Below are 25,795 nucleotides of genomic sequence, written 5' to 3'. Positions count from 1 at the left end.
GACTAGTCTCAAACATATTGGAAAGGTAAAAAACCATATTGGTTCCCTAGTTTACATTAAAAATTGCTCCCAAGGGCATCGGTCTTTCATTCTCTTTAGTATACCTATATGGAGGGAAGCAGAAATGATTGTAACAATTCTCTTAGTAATGTCAAATTTTAAAAGTGAACTTGTTTAATAAATTAAGCACACAACCTGAAGAAAGTTATTGGCTAAACCAAAAGTGTCATCACAATACTCTTGTTAGCTACTCTTCTGGAAGTGTGAGAATATATTTCACAATGTTACAGGAAAAAAAAAAAAACACAAAGCAACTCCAGTGTGAATAGAAGTATTTATCTATAGAATTTTCTACTCATTTCAAAACAACTGCAGCTGAATTTTCCAGGAAACTAACATTATATCAGAGAAGAAATTTTTAAAAATGCAGCTCTACCCCTGAGACAGAAAGTGACTTCTGTTATTATCTTGGTATTATACTGGAATTATTGAGGCTGAAACAGAATTATTACTGAGCAGTGGATTTTTTTTTTCAGTTTTTTTTTAATTAAAAAAAAATTCAGTCATGACAGAATAATACCTTCAGCTCACCTCTCAAGTCTGAAGTACAGCATGATATTAGTTTAATCACAGAGGTAAAATTGAAAGACCATTCAAGACATGGGAGAAGGACTTTTGTTATTTAAGACTTTTGTTTTAAATTACATCTAATATTGCTGATAATTTATATAAGACCTTGGAATAACGGAAATACTTGAAGTGTGGGTTGCAAGATTTCTTTCTGCAGTTCCCAGTGTCTTTTGCTGCTGCTGAGGTAGGGTCCCTGGCTTCCGGGGAATCACAAGTGTTGGATTAAATACAAAGAATGCAAAAGAAAATGCTGGCCTTGAAGACCTTTGAGTTTCAGAAAAAAAAGCGTGGATAATGAGAAAGACAATAGTGAGGAAGTGATTTATACACAAAACATGTCAAAAGCTCAGATGTAATTAATATTTAACCTGATGAAAGAGAACCTGTATTACTTCAGAAATTCAGATTGTTCTTTAAGTTGCTGGGATGGTATCTCTGAATTCTTCAAAATTTATTCTTTCTGGGACTCTGAGGTTTCCCAGGTCAAGAAACACATGTTTAAATATGAATACAATCGTTTGGATGGATGAAACTGCCTTAAAATGTTTTGTTTTCTAATCAGTCTGTGGAGATGGCTTTTGTGAGGAAGAAGAAGGCTGCTCTATCTGTCCAGCAGACTGTGGGGAATGTCCTCTTTCTGTTGATGTTAGGATAGCAATTGCCTTACCAATATGTTTAGTCTGCACTGGCTTCATTTTGACAGTCATGGTAAGTGCCTGTTCTCTACTCTTTTATTTCCTTTCTCTTCAATAATTTATTAGACAGAGTGGAGCTCTCTGTAAGTAGAGGGAGAGATTTTCTTCTGTCTCCAGCATCTGTGTGCTATGGAAAAAAAGCAGAAAGAAGGGAAACAACTTTTAAAGCTTCCTTATGAGGGAAGTCACATTGCATTAGGAATTTTCATCCTGTAAGAGAGAAGACTGAGGTGGAATGTAATGGGGGGATGGGTAGATTATGGTAAAGGAAAAAAAAATTTCCACAGCATAGGGGATGTCAACAAAGAGTACTTTTCACTCACAATAAAACTCTGTCATGAAATTAACAGCTTAAAAACCTTATAGAAGCCAGAATTATAAAAGATTTCAAAAACAAATTAGGTAAATTCATTAAGGGATTAGCTCCACAAAAGGCCATTAAATCTCAGAGTCCAAATAGAACTTTAAAAGCAAAACATTCAAGGTGGGATATTCTCAAAAGAATCATGGGGAGACAATAATTTTACTTTCTGTTTTGGTTGCTTGATTTTTTAAATAAGTTTGTTTTCTTAGTGTAACAACCAGCTTGGTCCCATTCAAAGTGATTAATTTTGCATAATAGTTATCAATTATTATAGCAGACTCATGAAGGAAAAACAAAAAGGGAATGAGGAGAGAGGAGTGTATCAGTACTGGAGAAGTAGTTTTGGGAGTCTTTGAATGAAAATGTCTGTATAAAGAGAGAATGGTATTATGGCTTATTACTTAAGAGTGCTTCTGGGAAAGAGTATCTACATTACTTATGTGTCTGCATCTTGAAAAAAATGTGGTTTTGAGTTTCATAACAGAGGTTTATCAGGTGAATATAGCAGCTGAAGAGTCATTGTATTGACTATGTTCATAACAGGTAATTTATTTAGACCTTGGCCTATATATCCTGTAAAACTGTAGACTCCTGTTTCCTCAGGGATTCCTCCTCTGTCCATCTTAGGCTGCAGTTGCAGTGAGCATCTGAGGTAGGCAGCTGCATAGATAGGGAATGAGTAGGAGAAAGCTGATGGCCCACAAATTGAGGTTCTAAGGGAGGCCTGAGTCACATTGTGTTTGTTTGTCTTTCTGTGCCTCACTGTGTGACTTTGTGAGTTAGGAACAGAAGCATTGTTGAAAGTTCTTTGAGCATTCATAATCCACAAGGAAGTTGTGACAATGAGTTAATAGCAAGTGTACAGTAAAACCACATGATGTGATAGAAATATGCAAATGGACCGATGAGAAGTTCAGACAGTTTTAGATGACTGGCTTTTTAGAAAGAGTAACAGAGATTCTTGGCCTTGCATATGTTTATTTAAAGTTCTTGTAGCAAAATCTTGTACTTCTGCTGTTTTTTCTGTATGTTTGGAGTACTTTGGTTTTTTTCCCTTCTTTCATTTCTGTAGACATATTCCTGCAAACTTCTTCAATAGTAGCATCATGGGTTTTTTAAGTTTTATTCGTTTTACTGAAATAAGATAGGAAAGATTATTTTATCTAATTCAGGAATTGATATAATGTAAAAGGAACCATCTGGGAAATTAATACCTTCTTCAATGCTTCAAGTAGCAGAAAGGATTCCTTTGCTATCAGTGTCAAAGGAAGTAAGCCTAGTATTCACTTCTTGCTAGTATGTGTTTGTACAGTCACACCTTTGCAAGATAAAATGTAGGTTTCTTTCCTCAGAAGCCTTTTGAAATAAATAGGATGACTTAATTTTGATTTAGTGAGCTCTACATTTGTCACAGTTTCAACCACTATATCAACACAATCTCCACACCCTGTTCCTTGCTCATTATCTGGGCTTTTATTACCTGTTTCAATGAAGGCATCACTCCTAATACTAAATTTTGCACTATAGAAAGTGCTATAATGATGATAAAATGCTGCTTTGATTTGACAATTTGGCATTGGCTATGGTCATAACAATAATTTAATCTGTTGCTCATTTGAAAGCATGTATTTATACTTTGTAAATGTTAGCTTTGTATGTTAGCTCTACCAAAAATCAGCTATTAGCTCAATGCCTTCTTTATAAAGTAACCACAGAATCCCTACCTAATATTCTTTATGACAGAGAATTTGACATAATATGGCCTAATTAGTAGCTCATGGGTGAATTCTATTCCAAGATATAAGATACATTGCTCCGTATCTCAGGATTGGGATGAAATCTATTCTTGTCATGTACTTACATAACAAAGGGCATTTCTATGAGATGAGATGGTGTAAACCCTTCAGTTTATTGTACAGGCTGAAATGTAAATGTATAAACGCTGACAGTAATGGAGAGTTTGTAGACAATGCAAAATATGACATGTAATTAGTTCTGGAAAGTTTTTAATATATTTATTAGATACTGTTTTCTTCTAAGCATGTTATTAATACTTCTCATTCTAATGTTACTGTAAGACATATGCTGGATGTTTACACTTCAGATTTAGTTTGTGTACTTTTAAATTTTCATATTTTATAAAAATAATCTCTGAGTCAATTCCTTCAAAGAGATGAGGGCTACATTAGGAATGATTTTTTTTTTTTATTCTTGTAGTGGTTTCAATATCAGAAACAAAAGATGCTTTGGGATGAAAGCTGGATTATAGACTTCACCTGCATCAAAAAAGGTTAGTAACTTGTAATTTTGATTCTGTGATCAGTTTACTTATTAATTTTGAAAAATTATCTCAATTATATTGTTCATATTTTAAGGGTCTTGCAAAAAGTGAAGCTGTTTTTGAAAGACATATCCAGTATTTCATCCCTGTAATTCTGTGAGCTGTTCACTCATATTTTTGTTTATCAAACATTTAGATGATAAAGTAATTTTAAATAATTTCCTTCTTTCTATTTATGTTGATTTGTTAATCAAAAAAGACAAGCCTACCCCAAAAGAAACAGATAAGCTCTGGAGTTGGATGAAATAAATTACAGTTGCTTCAGTGGATATATTGATCTGTATAATTGATCTCAGTAAGTTGTCCTGGAATTGCATGAATATTTTGAGGGATATAGTACTATCTTAATTTCTCTCAATGTGTGCTGTCTGTGGCAGACTTGCTACGAAAAGTAATTCATTTTGGCCAGAGGTTTGGAGGGCTCTTTTTCTATTTTATCTTCTGATTAGAAAATATTATTTAATTTGTTCTAATTAATCAGGTTAAGAATAAATTCAGGTGTTATTAAATGCTTTATTATGCTGTACTTAAGATACACATAGATTATTTACATCACTTTTCCTTGGTTTAGCATTCAGAAGGAAAACAATACCTAGATCCTCAGAAAGGATGAATCTATAGAAGTCTATGTGTACACACTCTCATTTTCTGTCTCTGGGAGAAATTGCTCAGCAGATGTCTGCTTTATCTGTGTTCTGTTGGGTTGCTAGTGTCAAGATGTTCTTGTAATAATATATAGTAGAAATACTTTCAGCCTTAGACTTGAACATTAATTCCTGTATAGTTTTGATAAGATATCCTTGTTGTTGTAAATAAGAGATTTTGGCTTAGAAATTAATTTGATTTCAGGAACCAAAATGAATTTCAATCCAGATTTTTGAAAACAGAAATGGAGAAAAGTGTTTTTCTATACAGCAAAAAGTAACATGAGCAAAATTTTCAGCTGAAAGTAAATTAGAAAATGCCATAAGCATCACGTGTGAGGGGAACCAATAGAAAGAGACTGAGGGAAATTAGAAGTATGGTCAAAAAACAACAGATTAAAATTTCTTGAAAACTCCAAGATGAAAGATGTAACTTTCTTGGGAAAAAAATCTGCAAAGCAGCAATGCTGTTTCAGAGTATTGCTGTAAGAGTGATGATTAACAGCTTAATGAGGACTGATAACATTATAAGGTCACAGACAGTATGTCCTGTCTGGATAGAGTTGTTTGGAGCTACGCATAGTAGCCTGAAATGTACAGATATCAAAATGAAAACACATCAGCAGGTGCTGTACCCAGTGTATGTAGCACTCAGTATAAAAAATTAACCTTATTTTTTTAAGATAACTTCTTTTTTTGGTGTATTGCACTGTATATAGAGATACAGATATATATGCAGTCTTATACTCAAAACTATCTCAGGGATCTGTCATGCATCTCTGGGTGGAATGTTGTAGAAAGCTTCAAATGTCAATGCAATTTTGAACTGCATATGGATAATAATATGGTGTGGGAACATGACAGTCCTGATTCAAGGTAAGATGTTGAACTTCCTCAGCAAGATATTTCTACCAGGGAGAGTTGAGAGGTCTCAGCAATTCTGAGACTAATTGGCTAAATCTGGATTTAGATTGAAGATTATGGCATGATGTGTAGTTCATTAAATTTGTCTTGAAGTCCATTTTTTTTACTGTGAGCTGGTCAACAGACATTAAAAAATGTACATTGAAAATCACTGGGAGTTTTTTCCTCTTACTGTATTGTTGCTCTTCTCTGACTTCTCTCTGGTGTCAGAATCACTTCCCACATTCCTGTACTTTGCAGTCTTCTAGGAGCTCCAAATAGACTTGTTAAAGCATGGCACAAGGTTTACTCTCCTTCCCTGGGCTCTGTCCTTAGCTTCTATGTAGCAGCAAGGGCTAATCATCTCAAGAGCAGAGAAATGAAAGTTGTATGAAATCCTGAGGATTAGTGAGAAGTATCTTTGACAATGAATCCTCTTTGAAACATTTTTTTACTTTTTATGCAGCAATATCATTCCAAGCAATGGCTTTCTCTCTTAAGTATTAACAAAGATTTTGAAAATTCTCTATGGTTGTCTCTGGAATCTCCACCTTTGCATAAATAGGAATCTTCATGTGCCTTTTCTCATCCCATGTCCCGTTTAGATTGCATTATATGGACAGCAACAGGAAGCATGATGAGTGCTCCTGCAGCACACAGTGACTCCCCTGTCAGTTGTGTTACTGCTCTGAGCTCCTGCACAGCAGCTGCCAACATGTCCAGGACAAAATACTTCACCCAGACTGGGAGATAGTAAGTCAATATATTACTCATTTACTGCAGTATCTACTATATTAATTTCACCTTGATTTCTGGTTCTTGACACTTTCAATTGATAGGCAGTGAAAAAGCATGAATGTGTCTTCTTAGGCCAAATTGGGTAAATTAAGATCATCGTCTGACTTCTGTACTGCATATTGGCTGTGGAGTATTTTACATGCCAGGCTTCAGGTTTGGTTGTCATTTCTCCTTTTCTCTTAGGGTCTTGTTAAAAGGTTGTAGGTACATAAGATGTCTTGCATCTGTTAATGAATGGCCCTTGCTGTTCAAATGTATCTGAAACCAAGACTTCTATAAATGCCTTTTTTTAAAATGCAGGTTATTTGCAAACTAGGTTATTTGCTCTAAAGAAGGGCATCCTCTACAGTAGCACATTAGAAATTTTGTCCTTTAACCAGCTTACACAACTCAAGATTTAGAACATTTCACCTCTGAATAAAATTACAAAGCTGCATATCATGTAACTATAAGGACAAATGTTATCATTATATCCTGTCATCCAAAAAGCAATTGAACATGTGCAAAGCTGGAAGTGGTACTTATCATTTGAATACACAAAGAAGGATCTGTGCTTTGCAGGATAAAGAAGCTTACTTGGGATCATTGGCTGGGGGAGAAAGTGCCTTCAGCATAGATTGTGGAAAATCACAGCCACTTCATTGATGAAATATTGTGTTCAGCATTGACCTTTTTTGCTTCTTTCTGAATGGTGACATTTTCATCATCATCATAATCTCCTTCCTCAGATGACTTAAAGTCAAAAACATTTATCAAGGTTTAAAAATGACTGAATGGGGCTGTCAGTCTCATTGGTGAAGCACCTACAACTGCTACACTAAACACCCCATACTCTGTATTTATATGGTGGTCATCACTAAAATTCCTGCAGGTATATCCACTGAATTCCTTTAGTCTAAAAAGGAAAATTGCTTTGTTCTTGATCAAACTCAGCTGCTTCTTTTCTGAGAAAGCTCAACCCCATGAGAACAAAATTTTGTTAAATGTCAGTGAAGGATCTGCAGAACAGTAGTCAGAAGTAATGGATAGATGGGAGGTGGCTGTATTTATTTCCCTAACACTGACATTTTCTTTGCTGCTACTGTATCATCAAACTGCCCCAACTGACTCTAACACCCACATTCCAAATGTTGTCCACAGATCAAAACTGATTGAATATAATCACTAATGCTTCCTTTATCAAAAGAAACAGGGTCTTGTCTCTTGTCTTAGATTCAGAGTTACAACCACATATGGACATGCTTAAATTATCTGCCTCATCTCTAGAGATGTGGAGCTCTTACCTGTTACAAAATATATGCAGCCCATTTTGTAGTATTGCTGGCTTCTGAAGTTGCCCTAAAACTGTAAACAGCATTTCATTCTGTTTCAGTGATGGCAGAACAGTGGCCATAAAGAAAATAATGAAGAAGGCATTCACACTGTCTAAAACCATACGTAAAGAAGTAAAGCAAGTGAGGTAAGAAGTGAAATCTAAAAACTGTATGTTGTTCCATTTTTACACTGATATTTTAGGACTTAAAATCTTTCCAAATGTGACTGTAAATTCATATTTCTCTTTCTTTCAAACTTTGCTTGAAAGAGAGCAAAGATTAAAATTTCCTTATGTCTGTTTTACTTTTTCTCTACATTGTGAGACAAGGCACTTGGTTTTCCAGTTGCACTACAAAACCAGATGGACTGTGAAAATTACTGTTGTGCTGTGATTTTTGTTGATTTTCACAGGGAACTTGACCATCCCAATCTCTGCAAATTCATTGGAGGTTGTATAGAAGTTCCAAATGTTGCCATTGTCACAGAGTACTGCCCCAAAGGCAGCCTGAGTGATGTGCTCCTCAATGAAGATATTCCTTTGAACTGGGGTTTCAGGTGAAAAAATCCAACTTTTGAAAAGCTAAATGACATAGATCGTGCTATATGCTGTTTGGGACAAGATGTTAATTTTAGATAAGTTCCTATCTAGACAAGCCTGTACTGTGATATATGGGGGGGGGGGGCGGGGCAGGGAGAGGGAAGAAGGGAGGGAGGGAGGAAGGGAGGGAGGGAGGGAGGGAAATGCTAAGCCAACGACTTGTCAACTTTCCCTAGTCATACTGCAAAACTCTTTTAAAACCCTTTATTCCTATATAACTACTTTGTTCCCAAGTATCTTAGGGTATCCCTATTTAACTAAAACCCACTACATCTCTGTTTGTGACGACATATTGGTGAAATGATTAGCATACCTGCAAGTGGTTTCTTATTCTTACCAATACAGGAAATGAACTCACATTGTCAATGAAACTTTCACAAAGGACATGTCAAGGAGATCGATCTCAAAAAACCATGTCACTGACATTGTTTTTTGAGATTGATCTCCTTGACATGTCCTTTCTGCTTCTGCTGTATGCTTGCCTTCATCAAAGAAAAATGGTTTTCAGGAAGGAAACTTTCCAAACAAAGCAAGGAAGATAGTAAAATTGTTTCACTTGTAAACATGTGAAAGCACTCCCAAGGATAAAAAAGTATGGACAATTTCTAGAAGAAACTTTACTTTCTTGGCCTGTGAGCTCAGGGAGATATGGATTTTCAAACAGTCACCTCAAGTATTTTGGAAAACTGACCATGGGGACACAAGTTGAAAGCTATAGTTTCTGTAAGCTTCAGTAGGCTTTGGAGCCATTTTTGAGTGAAATTGGAAATACTAGCTCACTGGTTTTTGACTTTCAGGTTTTCTTTTGCTACTGATATTGCTCAAGGAATGGCCTATCTCCACCACCACAAAATGTGTCATGGACGGTTGAAGTCTAATAACTGTGTGATAGATGACCGGTGGGTTTGTAAAATTGCAGGTAAAGAGAAGGCTAGAAAAAATATTCAAAACTGTCCAGCTAACCCCCTAATTATGGATTTCACATGCAACACTCTTCCCAAGTGCTTTCATGTTGATGTTTCATGTGGAATTGCTTGCTGTACCAGACTTCACTAGCAGCGCCTTGTGCTGAAGCAAGTTTCATGTTACATTATCAAGTCATGTAGTATGTGTCACGGATGCGCACTTCAGATCCCACAAATGATTCAGTCTATAAACATCTGAGCAGAAACTCTGCCTCATTCTTTTTTTTTTTTTTTTTTTTTTTTTTTTTTTTGATAAAGAGAGAAACCTGAGGCATGGACAATGGTGTAAAGAGATGTAGTCATGGTGACTGATTGGTAAGCGCAAGGTAGTTTAATGGAGAAAAGCAGACTCAACTCAGAGCTTTTAAGTCTTGTTCACAGCACTGAATTGTATTCTCCCAGAGATGGAGCTGCAGGTCAGATCTACTCTTGGTACAGGAAGACAGTCTGTAGGAACAGTAAAACCACTGGAGAGTCTAGTTTAGTTTGCAGTTGCCAAAGGAAATTAAGGCAATTATCATCTCTTTTACTTTTTGCCCAGAATAGTCATCATACTCTCTAACCCATAGCCATCCTAAAAGCAGCAGCAGCAGATTTGTTTTTCAGTGGTATATCCTATGACTAAGGCTCCTACACAGGGCAGGGCCAGGCTTCCTTCTCCAACTCCTTCACTATCCTTCTGTCTTCAGAACTACCTACTCTACTTGGAGCCTGTTCTGGAGAAAAACATAAAAATTAGACGTAGTTGGATTACATCCACTGCATCACCTTAGCACCGCTCCTATCAATTGAATAAGATATCTGTGAAATCATTCAGCAACTTCTGTTTTGATTCTGTTTTGTGTCAAACTGTAGTGTTTTCAAATCTTCATGGTTTATCTGGATGCAGTAACATCGAACAAAAAAAAAAGTGGGAACTATTTTAAAAATTACCTCCACATAAAGATTCAATCCGTAGGAACATCTTAATTAGAGGTCACTCCAGATAAAACCAGATGTCTGCATCCAGCCTTTGCATACAGTCAGAAGAGTGCTGTTTACATAAGAAAGAAAACAGAAGTCAGTTGTTTTTTTCTCATTCTTCCTGATTCTGAGTCATATGCTAAGAATTCCTTCTATATTAAGCTAGAAGTATAGATGGAAAGATGTTTTCACATCTATGCTGCCTTTGTTCTGATGCTAGTAGTGTTCAAGTAACGCCCACCATCTGATTTTCAATTGTTAGTCTGTCTAACTAGTAATTACTTGAGCAACCTGCCACCAGAGATAAGGATCAAGGGACAAAGTAGAACAGAAACCTGTATTTACATGCTTACTCTTGCACTGAGGTGAGACTATTATCTGAAAATAATTTGATAAAATCATAAAATAATTCTGATTGCAATGGGCCACATAGTTCAGTTTCCATGCTGTCATTCAGTCTTGCCTAAATATTTGGTTTTCCAGATGCTGTATTTGCAATGATTTAGGGGGGCAAACCCCACTATTTCTAGACTAAGATGTGTATTTAGAATAGGGAAAATTAGTTTATTTAGACTAGCTGCGTTACTGTCTACTACTGAACATGTTTCCGGGAAGTATCCACTGAATAGTTTGCTTCCTGTTTTCTTCCACTTTAGATTATGGCTTGCAGTCGTACAGAAAAGAAGATTTTCCTGATGGATCAAATTCATCTCAGCAGCATTTGATACAGATTTACACAGCTCCTGAAATACGTACTCTTTCAGACTTTGAACCCAGTTCTATGTCCGATATCTACAGGTAGCTAAGTCTTCCTGATCTCTTCCTTAGTAATCTTGAGTATTCTTTAATGACAGTTAGGCTTGGTGTAATTCTGTTGTCACTCCAGGTATATGTTTGATTGTATTTTTAAAAGGCTTGGTCCTGGAATACAGAACAGCATAGATATCACAGGATCTTCTCTTTCAGGGCAGATAATCAAATACTGAATTCACTGACATTATTTAAAAGCAGAGTTGGCCCAATGGTTTATAAGGAGTCACTTGACTGGTAAAATAAAAAGACATAAAGATCTGCTATTATCTAATTATCTTTTGTTTTCCTGTTGTAGTTTCTTATGAAAAGTAGAATTATTTTTAACAATGGCAATACTTTAGAAGTTAACAGCATCAATGTTCTAGAATGTCATAATTCACATATGCATCCTGTAATTCTATTATTGAACGTCAGTACAATTATTTGGGGGCATATACGTGGTGACAATATTTGGTTTAGAGTGGAAAAATAAAGAGAAGGGGGAAAAATGGATGCACTAGCAAATAGCTCCATTCCTTTCCTTTTGAAAGCCTTTATAGAAGATTGCTTTCCAGTGGCTTTCTTTCCCAGTGTTAGACTGCTTCTAGCCAGTCACTTTTCAGACAAATGGGAACACAATTGTTAACAAATGTCTGCATATACAATATGCTTGAACTTCATTACTTTTTATCTAATCTATCAGATTAACTGAGCAAGAACTTGAAGTCTCGGTAATATTTCTGCCTATAGGCTTCAATATGTCCTTAGAATTTTCTCCAAAATAGCTCAGCTAAGGCAGTTTGGGATTGTGTTTGTATTTCTGGCTATTGTCATTTGTCCTATGTCAGTCTGTACTTTCTCAACATGAAGTAGTATTTGAAAGAACTGTGCTCCAACTGTGCTCCAAACAATAATTTTAGGATTGTCTTATACATTCCAGTTTACCATTGCCCTGCAGCCAGAATGTATCCCAGAAAATATTTCCTTGGCTTGTTCCCACTTTGCTCCTGTTCTGGATAGAAATCATTATTTGACTTCACAGGCAACTTTGCCTCCTGAAGGCATTTCTTGCCAAGGGTTCCCCTTTAAACAGTCCTAAGATCTTATTTCCTCATATCCTATATGTCTATTTGACAGATTCAGTGAATGTTTCTTGGATTTATTTTGCTGTCCCACCCACATGTCTGCAAAATCTAAATCTTCTTTTGTGGCACTGCAATTACTAATTTTTTGATTAAAAAAAAATAAAAGCAGTGAGAAATCACACCAAAAAAGGGAGAAGAGCAACATGCAGACAGGGAAGATAGTGAAGTACCCTGTACCATTGAAAGGGTTGTCTTCTTATCTGGGCTGTTCTTTAGAATTTGTGTTTTAACAAATTTTATTTTTGGTTGTATGAACAGGAGGTAAGCCTTCCTGATATATGTATTTGGCCTCGCTGGCCAGGCAGCATTGATCCAGTCTTGAAATCCTCAGTTTTTATCTGTGCAAATATTCCATTAGTGTTCTTGAAGGTGAGGCCCAAATAAAAAATGAGTAGAAACTGCAGGAGAGGGACCTGTAATTTAGTGCTTTTACAGATGAATCACTTGCTTTTAAAGTTCTCTAGGAAAGTGTTGGTCAGATGGGAAAGCTAAAATGGTAAGAACAGAAGCATGAACATAGCTCCTGTTATGAGCTGAAGAGGTTGTTTTCAGTCACAGTTTCTCCTAGATTGGTTCTTTTTGATTTGTAATTGTCATATGAATTTCACCATACACAACAGATAGTGAATTTTATTGGACAGTGCGGCTGAAGAGGAATAAAATCAATGCTGTTTTATCAGACTTACTATCATCTAATTATTATACTTGAAAATCTGTTTTAGCTTTGCTGCCTTACCAGGATTGATTTTGCTTTTTCCTACCAAATCACTGCAAAATTAATATAAAAATCTCATTATATTAATTTCTAAATTATTCATCATGTTTTATATGCATTATTTTATTTTCCAGTGGTGGTCCACAGGTGGGCTGAAAGATAGATAAACATATCCTGTTACCAACAGAATGTCTTACAGAACAGTGCAATCATTTGCAACACAACTGACTGAAGAACAATATTTTCCAAAAAAGTAAATGTTACCAAGCTGAGAGGCATGCAGGGGTAAATTATTACACAGTTTCACTATATAAAGAGGCATCTTTATCCAGCCTGGATGGAGGTTGGAGGAGATGCTTGCTTCTAAGAGATCACTGTTCTGGAAAATCTCCAATGAGTTCAGAAAAAAGACTAAGTTCTCTACTTTTACTGTCTTTTTCCATTCTTCATCCTTGATGAATGTATTAGACCTTAGTTCACCTGAGGAAGATAATGACCACGAAAATATAATTCAGAAGAAACAAGTAGAAATGCTTACTATAAAATATCTCCTCTGGACACACTGTGTCATCATAGACTTTACAGAGATTTTCTGAAACAGCAATCTTTTCAGTGGCTGAAAAAAACCACTCTTTCCACTGGTGATTCTGGTGAACCTGCTCCTGACCCTTGATTGGAGCAAAAATCAGACCCCTATGTTTAACTGGTAGGAATCACGTCCATAAACCTGCACATATCACCTCTGGATTCCATTAATTTTTACAGAAAAAATTGCTTTGCTGTCCGCCAAACTCAAACATCTCTGGGACCTATAACCATGGCAAATGCTATGAAACATTCAGTAACAAATCCCTGAAAACAGAAAGTAGTAACAAGTAGCAGCACCATTGCCATCCTTCCTTTCGAGATACTGGGATTTCAATCACAAAATGAGGAAGAATAAGAAATCATGAAAAGAAGAAGTCACTCACTCAACTGTTATTGCATTAAGATTTTTCTTCATTTTTATTCTGCAGTTATGCCATCATTTTACTAGAAATTGCCACAAGAAGTAACCCTCTGTCAGTAAGTAAAGATGAACTATCTGTAAAATTTTCATGACAGCTTTGATTCGGTTTCTGCTGAAGACAGACCAAACTTTGAGTTACTGCGCCTTTGAGTTACTTTATGAGCATGCATTTTCTTCATGACTTTATGGATGCCAGTTCAGTTCCCATGGAATATGCAATCAGGGTTTACTCATAGATCTACCAATTTTCCATTTCAGAGCTTTGAAGAATACATGATAAAAATAATGTAGCTCCAAAACTGCCTTTTGATTAGTTTTGTGAGGCTTAATGGCTAGGTGGATTCAGGGAGAATTATTAATATCTTTCTTTTTCTCCTGCTTCTTCTTTTTCCTGTCATTTAAGGCCCTTTAAGTGGAATCTTGCAGTAAAAAGAATAACCTAGAAAAGCAAATTAGCTGCTCTCCATAAGGAAAATGCCTGTTTTACATGTGTCTTTTGATCTCTGCTAAATGGCAAACACAAAAAGAATGCACCTTGAAATTGAAAACAGATGGTCTGGATATGTAATCACATTCTCTCTGAAATAATTTGCTTAACAAGAGTTGTAACAATAAAGACTTGAAACTGCTATTTTTCCAGTTCTCACAGTTTGTGATAATAGACTAATATAGTCTTTGTGGTCTCTTAAAAGTTTCCCAATAGCTTGCCTGGTATTCATTTGTTTCAAAAGTTGTTTATGTCATATAAACACTAAGATTAAAGCCTGTCAGCCATGAAAAAGCTTTTTAAAAAGGTGACCCATTTTAGACTGGGTTATATATATTTTTTTATCCTTTCTTTCCCTTATGCTCTTATGTAAAAAAGCTGACTTAGAAGTGATAGGGAAGATGTTATAAAAGCGATGATGATAATAGTAATATATTTTCAGTGGCTGCCATGAGAAACATAACACTTATTTCAACATTGTTTAATCCCCTTTTCTCTAGAAAGATGATGTGCATTCAGCTGAATATTCTTGGTGCCCACCTGTGGCAGAATTAATTTCAGGAAAGGCTGAGAATTCTTGCCCATGTCCCACAGATTATGTAGAGGTGAGTAAAATACAATATTGTAAAGTACAAATTGTGAGTAAAGTACAATACTGTGTACAAAAATAATTTATTGAAGTGAATTTACAACATGTCACAGAAGTTTTATGGCAATATTACTTTTGATAAATATAAATAACCCAGAAATCAAGAAGTACACCTCAAAAAAAGGCAAAATTATAATAATTAATATCCTTAATAAAATTATTAATAATAATTATTATTATCCTTAATTAAAATTATTAATAAAATTAATATCCTTAATAAAAAATAATTGTGACAATGAAAGATTCAGTTATCGCCTCCACTTTCCAGTGTAATAGATTATTATTTTAATATTCAATCATTTATTTTTGTGCAATTTTATTTTATTATAAAGTGTTGAATTCCATACATATTTTGTGCCAGTAATATCTAGCTTACTGACAGAGGGCTTTCACATAATGAAGTCTGTCTCAGGCAAATTATGAGTTTGGTTTGTTTCTTATGCAACAAGTCTTTCTCTTCAGTAGCCTCAATAAAGTACACTCTCTCCCAGTTTAAGTAAATAAGAACAAGATGGGATCATCCTCATTTCAGTTTAAGTGCACTATAAATCACCTTTGCTGGTTTGTAGCAACATAAATGTAAGAAAACTTCTCCTTAGCAGCACTGTTTTTTTAATCAGAAGTTAACATTCTTAAGGGGTACCTCAGCTCTTAATATATTGTGAAATTTGTGTACAGACAAGTCCTCTGAAAATAGTATATATAATAGTGGCTCCAACAGCATAACACACTCTCTTACAGCACAAGACAAGAGCTTAAGCAGGGTTCAGCAGAAGGAACATGTATATCTTACTCATGATTTTCCACAGCAACATTTTCATGAATATCCTTCATTCAGCAAAAGCCTGTAGAACTCCAGAGGCTTCAGTATAACTCTGACACTTCACCAGCTGCAGATAGAGCTTCACATAGGCAATTGAAATCAAGGAAACAGAAGTATTAACTTAAAATACTGCTTGTGCTTGGAATAATAAAAAGCTGTTTGCTTTTCTCACTCTCTTTCTCTTCTGCAGTTAATTGAAAGGTGCAGAAAAAATAATCCATCCCAAAGGCCTACCTTTGAGCAAGTCAAGAAAATGTTGTATAAGATGAATCCTGTTAGCCCTGTTGACATGATGATGACTCTGGTAAATTTAGCTTTTTAATCCAATCCAATCTGCTCACTTTCAATAACTTTCACCTCTATCCTTCAGGGCTTTTTTCAAAAATCTTATACCCCTTGTTTGGAAAAAAATATCCACAGTTATTTGTTCAGTTCTGTTGGGGTGACTAGTTGCAGTTCTGCTTGAAACCCAGCATTTCTTCTCATTCCATTTTTTAACTTTCTCAACTTCTTTGGGGCTGAACATTTTTTTTTTTGTCTGTCAAATGTTGTTTGAAAACTATATTCCCACTTCCCTGTGGCTCAGTGCTCTTATAGTACCAGGGATATAGAATCCCTGCATGCTACAAATAGCATGTTTATAAATCATTTTGAGCAGAGTATCTCAAGCCCATCAGCAGAGAAAGAAGATTCCTGCCTCCACAGACTATTGCCTCACACAGAAGAGGGATGCAAAAAGCAAAGCATAGACGAGCATAGCAAGATAGTTTATGAAAGCATTGTGAGTTTTTGATAGAAGTTTGAGACTTAGATACCTTTTGTTTTGTTAAGACTTTTTCTGTATGTTACGCTCTGCATTGGACTTGGCCCTTCAAGTTTGCATGAAATTTGAAAAGCCTGAAATTCCCTTCTGCTGTCTTGTGTGTAAGCAACAACCTCAAGCCTAAATTCATAAATATACTTGAGGAGAAATCTGATCTTTGGATTTTGTAAAAAAGTGTTAGGTGTCTTAGACCTGTGCCCTTTTTTTATCTCTGAATGTTTTCAAAGCAGAATCATTCAAATAATTAAATCCTATCCAGTTAGGCATCTGTTTCAGTAAAATGATGAATTTTTGAAAAATTTTACAAAATTCTCTGTTATTTAGATGGAGAAATATAATAAACATCTGGAGACACTGGTTTCTGAGAGAACCCAGGATTTAATGCATGAAAAACAGAAGACTGATCGTCTGTTGTATAGTAAGTTATAAAGAAAAAAATACTGGATATTCCTCTCAATAAAAAATTTATTTCAGCTGTCTAACTACAAACAAGAACCCTTTCATAGGTGATTATTTAATAGGTAACATTTAGCTAGCAAAGAATGAATAAACTTTATTTCTTGCAAAGCTGGAAAGATATTTAGCTACTTTCTGTATTTCCCCCCTAGAAATCAGTACACTCATCTAAGAGCTATGGCCCAAAATCCATAGTGCTTTGACTTTGCATCATTGTGGCAGGCCTTTTACATAGTTATAAATGTTGTGGAATTGTAGTTGGTTGCTTTTGATGGCAGTGTATATTCCAGAATTCTGTAAGGAAAAAAAAAAGACATAAAGTGATGGGAATAGCATATAAGAAAGCAAAAAACAAAGGGATGTGAAAGTCCAAGATAGGGGGAACACATACAATTAAAAAAAAAAAATAAAACAAAACAAAACAGGGAAGAGATAGTAAACAAATAACACGGGTAGAAAGCACTAGCAAAGAGTTCATAAAGAGAGAATTAGTAAAATACCAGATCACACCATTAGAATCTAACCTTACTCTTTCTTGAAATGTATATAGATACTGGTTTGTTTGGCCTAAAAGTTATGGACCATGTGAAAAATCTGGATGTGTTATCAGTGAGATTTATTATGAATTCTCACATTACAGCAGAGCAGATTTTGATGCCAAAGTGTGTTTTCACCTTCATAATATTTTGCATTTATGAACATTTTTTGTGCACTCAAACCAGCATGTTATGTTTAATGTGTTCTTTTATCCATGTAAAAAGATTACAATTATCTACTTTCTACAACAGGTATGTTGCCGAAACAAGTAGCAGATGATCTCAGACAGGGAAAACAGGCACAAGCTCAAAGTTACTCAAGTGCCACCATCTTCTTCAGGTAAATAAAACATGAAAGATAGGACTAGAACTGTCTCCTACAGAAGAAACTTCTATGTTTCCAGTGAAGGTGAAGCTCCTAACCAAGTACAGAATTTCTATCTAAACTGCCACCTATAATAATAGGTGGCTCTACAAAATAGTGTCTTTCAAATTCTCACACCTCCCTATTTTCATTAGAATTACTTAAATAAAAAATGACATTACTCTGGAGCTCTAACAACAGCAGCATATTACTTTATGTTTTACACATGCATGAATCTATGTTTCATAAGATAGGTCTAAGTAAAGAATCCACCATTTAGACTGTATAAAGAAAATTTGTCTATCCTTAGAGTCAATATGGACTTACAGTTTTAATTTTTTATGCATGCAGGAAGCAACATACAAATGGCATGCCTTCACTTGTCATAAAAAACCAAATATCAAGGTCTCCTTTTTTTAATTTAAACATAACCCAAAACTGAAGACTGCTTAATCTGTTACAGATTAAAGTCCACCTGTAAAAATGGTTTGCTGCATTGCTAAGCAAAAAGACTTTGGTCAGTCTGTCCTTTTAAATGGAAGGAGTATTTTGTAAATTTAAAGAAATGAAGACAAAACTATCTAATAACAATCTTAGCAAAATAATTATTGAAAAGAGAAGGTAGATGTAATTGCATTGAGCAATTTTTACTGTGTGTTTAAAATTACTAATCAGCAATGATTAGGACAGTGGATGATTATGCTCTTTCTGTTGTGTTTTAACAGTGACATTGTTGGCTTCACTGAGCTGTCCAGCAGCAGCACACCATACCAAGTGGTAGATCTCTTGAACAAGCTTTATACCACTTTTGATGAAATCATAGATAACTATGATGTCTATAAGGTGGAGACAATAGGAGATGCCTGTAAGTTCTGTGAGCTGTGGACTGTGATGAGGACTGAGGCATCAAGATAGAGATTCTCTGATGACAAGGAAGAACAGCTAAAGTAGATTTGGAAAGCTTCTTGCCACTAGGAAGACAAATAAAACAATTAGGAGATGAGTTCTAGCAGAGCCCTAGCAAACTTTAGGAACATTTTCCTGCATACATTTAATCATTTGTATGGTTGATAAGTGTTGTGAATGGGACAAATTAATGGATTAAAATACCGCTGCTGTTTATTTGATTCCTATGACTAGTGAGGTCTGACTTTAATTCTTGGCAGCAGATTAATCCCAGTTGGCAACTTCTGTATCATGGGAACACAACTAAACATTTATCTTCTACATGGGATCATACATGCCATAACCTTAACTTTATTATCTGTTTTTTTTTGTGAAGACCAGAACAATCTTCTTTCTCCTAATACATTGCAGGGGCTTGAGTGTTTCTCTTTTGCCTCTTTTCTTTTGTAGGAAAATGGCTTTATATTTGCTACCATGACAATCTGCTGGGGATAGACTATGATTAAAATTGAGTTCTGTAAAACCTAAGGAAATCTAACAGGGCTTTTGAATGAGACAGACAGAATTCCTATAAGATGGGGAACAAAAAAGCCCACCATGGAACTGTTGAACACATTCTTGAGCATAAAATTCCTGAACAAATGTACCCCATAGATCCCTAAATGACTAGTTTCTTGCCCTACACAGTAACAGAATAAAAGAATCATAGAATATTCTGGTTGGAAGGGATCCACAAAGATCATAGGTTCCAACTCCTGGCCCTGCACAGGACCATCCTCAAGAGTCACACCATGTGCCTGAGAACATTGTCCAAATGCTTCTTGAGCTGTGTCAGGCTTGGTGCTGTGACCACTTCCCTGGGGAGCCTCTTCCAGTGCCCAAACACCCTCTGGGTGAAGAACCTTTTCCTGATATCCAACCTAAACACAACCCTGATACAACTTCAGGCCATTCCCTGTCACTGTCACCACTGAGAAGAGATCAGTGCCTGCCCCTCCTCTTCCCCTCACAAGAAGTTGTAATTGCAATGAGGTCTCCCCTCAGTCTCCTCTTCTCCAGGCTGAACAGACCAAGTCACCTCAGCCACTCCTCACACGGCTTCACCTCCAGACCCTTCACCATCCTCATGGCCCTCCTCTGGACACTCTCTAACAGCTCAATGTCTTTCTTGTATTGTGGCACCCAGAACTGCCCCCAGCACTTGAGACAAAGCTTCCCCAGTGCAGAGCAGAGCAGGACAATCCCCTCCCTTGCATGGCTAGTGGTGCTGTGCCCCCAGGGCACTGCTGGCTTATGTTCAACTTCAACCAAGATCCCCAGGTCCCTTTCCTGCACTCATTTCTGCTTTCCAGCCTCTCCTTTCCCAGTCTGTCTGTACATCCAGGTTTGTCCCATCCCAGAAGCAGAATCTAATGCCTTTATTTCTTAAACATGAAGCAGTGATTGCCCAGTCCTCTAATTTCTCAAGGTCTCTTAGCAGGGCCTTTCTGCTTGTGAGGCAATTTAGTAACATCAGCAGACTTAATATCCCTTCCAGTCCTGAATCCAAGACATTTATGAAGACAAAGAGCACAGGGCTGAGGATGGAGCCCTGTGGAACCCTCCAGTGACAGGTCACCAGTCTGAGGTCACCCCATTCACTGTAACCCTTTGTACCTGACCCCTGAGCTAGTTGCTCACCCATCACATAATTTGTTTATCCAGCTGTGTGCCAGACAGTTTGACCAGAAGGATCCTGGGAGAAGCAGTATAAAAACCTTTACTGAAATCCAAAAAGATTACATCAACTGGCTTCCCTTGATCACCTGGGTGGGTTATCCTGTCATAAAAGAAAATCAGATTTGACAATCAGGGTTTTCTGCTCATGAAGCCATGCTGGCTGGGACCAATGACTATGCTGTCCTTCATGTATTTTTCATTACCTCAGAAAAATTTTCTTCAAAATTCTGTGGCGTACTGAAGTGAAAGTGACAGGCCTGTAGTTTGCAGGGTCATCCCTCTTGCCATTATTGAAATTCTTGAAAGAATTGGCAGAAGAAATTCTTCTGCCCTTCTTGAAAGCTGGCATATTTGCCAGCTTTCTATAGACTGGGGTCTCTCCAGATTTCCATGACCATTCAGAAAGCATTTTCAGAAATCTTACAATTAGTTTATCATTCTCACAGTCATGGTTGTCCAGCTCAGCACTCCAGGACCCCAAGATCCCATAATCAGTTTTTAAAGCATAGTGTAGGAGGCATAGAAGAATGCCTAGTTGAAGTCATTGTCTTTTTTTATATCTGCCCAATGATGGAAGGCACTGATCCAGACACATTTGCACCGCCTGTCCCACTTTAAGCATTCTCAGTGGAGGGGAAGATGAAGAAAGCAAGGATTGGAGGGAATAAATCTCATGTAAAAATAAGAAGGAAATACAACATTTTTCATACCTAGGGCAATTCTATCCATGAGCCATTGCCCTAGCATTCATTTGTTTCTGGTTTTCTTTGCTCAGCAGGCACAGCTGTGCCTTGGGATATGAAAGAATAGGGCTTCTTACATTTTTAATTTTTTTTTTTATTGTAGGCAGCATACTTTAATAAATCTATGTGTAATGCCAAAGGTTAACGCAGTTGCATTGTTGTGTTAAGATATGGTGGTGTCAGGAGTACCCAAGGAGAATGGGATCCTTCATGCTGGTGAGATCGCAAGCATGGCTTTAGACCTTCTGGATGTCTGCAGGACTTTTAAGATCCCACACAAGCCTAATACCCTCCTAAAGATAAGAGCAGGAATACATTCAGGTATGTTGAGAAAGCTGCAAAAGAATCTTCCTCTGGCCTTACAAATGCATCTGTAGTGGCCATTTCCTCTCCATTAAAAATAAAGTTAATTTTTTGATATGCAGTGGAACACAACATAGAGGTCATCCCAACAAAATAATTTATTGGATACATGGGATATTGGTACCTCAGTTTTGAATACAACATTGGAAACATCCCACAGCCCCTGTGTGGTCTGGGATGCAACACCTGTGCCTTTGCTGATGTAAGTTAGAACTGCCACTCTGTATCTGTTACTTGTCCTTGTCAGCTGTTCTCTTCTCAAAATAGTGACTTGTTTCTTGACAATCTGATCTAGCCTTCACTCTCAGACTCCTAGCTCCCTGATTTAACCTGATGTATGATTGCAATTCCATCTTGATAGACAGCCAGAGTTGGACATGTCCTGTGCAGCCCAGCATCTACCAGCTAATTAGGTCTTATATTGTCTCACCAAGAAATCATATCTTCTGTGTTTAAAATGGCTTGTAAGACAGATTTGTAACCCATGTAAAGACAATACTCAGTCTTTATCTGGGTAATAAATTAGATTTAAGATAGTGTAGGAAGCAACCACAAGGCTGTATGACTGATTATGTGATTTATAAAGACAAAATGTCTTGCTTTCCATTTCTTAACAGGGGCAGTTGTAGCTGGAGTTGTTGGAACCAAAATGCCACGATACTGTTTATTTGGAGATACTGTAAACACAGCTTCCAGGATGGAATCTACCAGTGAAGGTAATAAGGAACAAACTGCAGGTGGGGTTTTCATCATCCCTGAATTAGTTCTTAAAAAATGTTAGGCTGAGTTTTGAGTCCTGACCTATTCAAATTATTCTGAATCCTGTAAAGAGGTTCTTGATTTTTGCATCCAGTCTGCCTAGGGACAAGTTATTTCAGTGATATTCTCTACAACTGCTTTTCTAATCAGATCCCCTTATTTCTAAAGTCTCAGGAAGGGATTTTTGTCACTTTGAAGTTCTCTATAGTAAAAAAAGGTTGGAATGAAACAAAATGAGAGGGAAGTGGTTATGTTCATTGTTTCTATTTGTTCCTGGCACCCAGCTGTATTTATGGTAAGAATATTTTCATTACTCCTCTTTTGTTGATGATAACTTTCTCTAATGGAGAACTCAAGAAACAGTAGGACATCATGGGAGCTGTGTCAGTATAGAAGATTATATATGTGTCCTCTAGAAAAGAGTTTAAACAGAAATTTTGTGGAGGCATTCTCACTGCTTCTTCCTAAGAGATAACAGAGCTCCAAGTTTACTTAGAAACTTCATCTTTAGTCAATATGAACATTTGAAACTCAGATTCTGAAATATTTTAGCTGATCTAGAAGAACTGAAAGGAAAAAAAAAAGAAAAAGAGTGATTCAATGTCACAGAACCTTGATGGCTTGTTTCCTACATTCATGAAATGAAGCTGAGTAGTTTTATGGCTCACATTGTAATGCATTGTAAATGAACTAGGCACAAACAAGATTCTTCAAGTTTAATTTCATGGGAAAAACGGATATTTTCAATATCTATCATGATCCACTAAAAACAAGGCAGAAAGGCAAGGAGAATGGTCCTAAATGATGGATTTGAAAATTTTGAAAGGATTTGAGAATCACTAGCATCCATTGCTTCTCACCATTTTTATGTTTCCAAAGTAAATGCTAACCTGGATGGAACACATATAACTTCATTTTCTTTTTGTCAGTCTCTGAGATACCTCCTTTAATGCTCCTTGTGTCATCTTATCTGAACTCCTTTAAAACTAATGCCTTCAAAATCTGCTTCCATCATTCACAGGTTATCTATTGTTCTGTATGCCAGTCTCTTTCTCAGATGGTGCATCAGCACTGTAGACATAGAAATAAAGACAGACCATTAATCTATCAAGCCTTTATTTTCTCTCCCTCTTTTTCTGGCCACATACATTTGAGGATCTCAAATTACATTACATTACCAAGTTTTAACCATAAGATGATTGCTTTAAAATAGATTAATTACTAGCAATGCACACTCAAAATGCTATCACCTGGAATTTGAGTGCTAGTGTCTTGTTCTCAAGCAACATGACAAATTGAAATATAATGTATCTACATCAAAGAATAGTTCTGGTATATGTATCTATCTGAAACATATATCTCCTGATCTATGGGCAGTGTTCTGAAACTCTAAAAAACATTTAAACAAGTAAAAGTGGACATTATAAAACTGTCATTTTCTGATATAACAAAAATCAGTTAGACAATCTTAGCCATTCCTCCTATCACCCGGGATTTTTTTTTTTAAAAGAAGCATAATGATTGGGTCTGTGTCACAGAATGCTACAGGTGAAAAAACCCTTTTTAATTTTTTTTTTTTTAATTTTGGCAAAATTTTATTTTCCAGCAAAAGTAGAACTTCTTCTATCTGTCCTTCTTGGTCCTTTTTCTGTCATTTGCAAAAGGCAAGACAAGTGAGGTTTACATGATTTACATGAAGATAAAATTTTCAACTGAGGAAAAATCACAATGTTAAAAAAAATGTGGAGTTATCTTAACATCATCTCTTCCAACTGTCTTAATTTTCATGTTTGGAGTCAGTGCAAGGGTGGCTGTTTCTTTAATGTTTAGACTTTGCTGGAAATGAAATGTGCTAAGAAAGCACTGGCTCTTTATTGACCAGGAGGCAGAACTGTGTATGTATCAGTAGCACAGATAGACAACTGTACAGAGTACAAAAATATTATTAGGTGCAGAATGCAAAGAGTAGTGTTTGTTGACAGCCCCATATTTATGCTGAGATGCTCTCCACACACTGGAGCTTGTGTGCAAACGTTTGAATAACAAATACAAAGGATTGGATGCAAAGACTTGAAAAAAAAAAAACCCAAGGGGGAGTTCATTAATGAGTCTTGAAATTTTTGACACACTTCGGGAAATGTATCTGTCTTAGATGTATAAACTGTTTGCTAATAAGATATTTATCTTTCTTTCCAGCTCTTAAAATACAGTGCAGTTCAAGTGTATACCAGCTGTTGGAGCAGATTGGAGAGTATGTGTTAGTATGCCGTGGGAATTTACAAGTCAAGGTGTGTACGCAACATTTATACTCAGCTTTTCTGAGAGAGTGTGAAAGTACTCTGGAGTCCTTGAATTTTAACCCATGCAGTCCCCTATATCTTCAAGTCCTCTATATCTCACAATGCTTTGGTTAGAATAATTCTTGTATCTGAAGAGAGCATGTTCAGATTTTAAGCCAGGATCAGTTCCATGGACTTGTTCATGTGACAAATCTGGTAAGTCAGAGATGAAGGACTCAGTCAAGCTTGGAAGTCCTGTATGGCACATTCACTGTCACCACTGCTTGAAATCAAAAAAGGTCCTTCAGAGACATCACAAATCATCATGTGAGTTCCACAAGAGAATTAACATCCCAGTTTTGGATGGGACTTTGAGGAATTTTTTTTAATTCATACTACTGCTACTATCTTTTAAGGAAAGGTTTTATGCCTCATTTTTCCTCCATGTAAAGTGGCTGACAAGCACATATTTCTCCTTTTGGGACTTGATTTGAGTTGTAGTAAGAAAATTATTTCATGAATGACAGATGGTATTATAACCCCATGACTAATATTCTTTCTTAGGGGAAAGGAGACATGGTCACATACTGGCTTGAAGGTAAGAAAGCTTCTGTCACCCCGAAGTCACCAGCACTTCTGTGACTCCTGAAGATGCCAACAGAGTTTCATATAGTCCAATACCAGGTGTCCTTCTCAGTGATCCTCTCTGAAGTTCTGCTTCCTAGTCCCTCATTAACTCTAGTATCCCTTCTGCTCTCAGTCTGTTAGGTCATCCTGTTGAATAAGAAAATTAGAAAAGAGATATTACACCCCTTTGACCTTGTGAATGTATTAGCTCAGGCTTTATTTACAGGTGTTTCTCCCAGCAGTGGCACTGAAAATAAAAAAAAAAAAAAAAAAAAAAGCAAAAACTCATCTTAAGGAATAATACATAGAAATGGCCCACCAGCTACCAGAGCAGAAAGTAGCTTCCATTGTTACTTCTTGATGTGGTTTTGATAGGAAATGCTCA

General features: G+C 36.4%; 1 protein-coding gene across 1 annotated transcript in view; it reads left to right on the top strand.

Moving 5' to 3' along the window:
* The window catches only part of LOC128782274 (atrial natriuretic peptide receptor 2-like), a 35,231-nt gene extending 9,806 nt beyond the window's left edge, over window positions 1-25,425 (top strand). The window contains exons 7-23 of the mRNA XM_053932532.1: window positions 1,193-1,338; window positions 3,907-3,979; window positions 6,183-6,330; window positions 7,748-7,834; window positions 8,101-8,244; window positions 9,085-9,206; window positions 10,872-11,013; window positions 13,884-13,932; window positions 14,864-14,968; window positions 16,026-16,139; window positions 16,983-17,076; window positions 17,903-17,990; window positions 18,740-18,879; window positions 21,551-21,703; window positions 22,363-22,461; window positions 24,701-24,792; window positions 25,348-25,425. Coding sequence (XP_053788507.1) covers window positions 1,193-1,338; window positions 3,907-3,979; window positions 6,183-6,330; window positions 7,748-7,834; window positions 8,101-8,244; window positions 9,085-9,206; window positions 10,872-11,013; window positions 13,884-13,932; window positions 14,864-14,968; window positions 16,026-16,139; window positions 16,983-17,076; window positions 17,903-17,990; window positions 18,740-18,879; window positions 21,551-21,703; window positions 22,363-22,461; window positions 24,701-24,792; window positions 25,348-25,425 — 1,874 coding nt within the window. The remainder of the gene's footprint in view (window positions 1-1,192; window positions 1,339-3,906; window positions 3,980-6,182; window positions 6,331-7,747; window positions 7,835-8,100; window positions 8,245-9,084; window positions 9,207-10,871; window positions 11,014-13,883; window positions 13,933-14,863; window positions 14,969-16,025; window positions 16,140-16,982; window positions 17,077-17,902; window positions 17,991-18,739; window positions 18,880-21,550; window positions 21,704-22,362; window positions 22,462-24,700; window positions 24,793-25,347) is intronic.
* The last annotated feature ends 370 nt before the right edge of the window (window positions 25,426-25,795 follow it).

This window comes from Vidua chalybeata, chromosome Z (assembly GCF_026979565.1).
Source record: "Vidua chalybeata isolate OUT-0048 chromosome Z, bVidCha1 merged haplotype, whole genome shotgun sequence".
NCBI classification, from domain to species: domain Eukaryota; kingdom Metazoa; phylum Chordata; class Aves; order Passeriformes; family Viduidae; genus Vidua; species Vidua chalybeata.
Note: the sequence above shows the minus strand (reverse complement) of the source record. Positions and strands in the feature narration are given on the sequence as shown.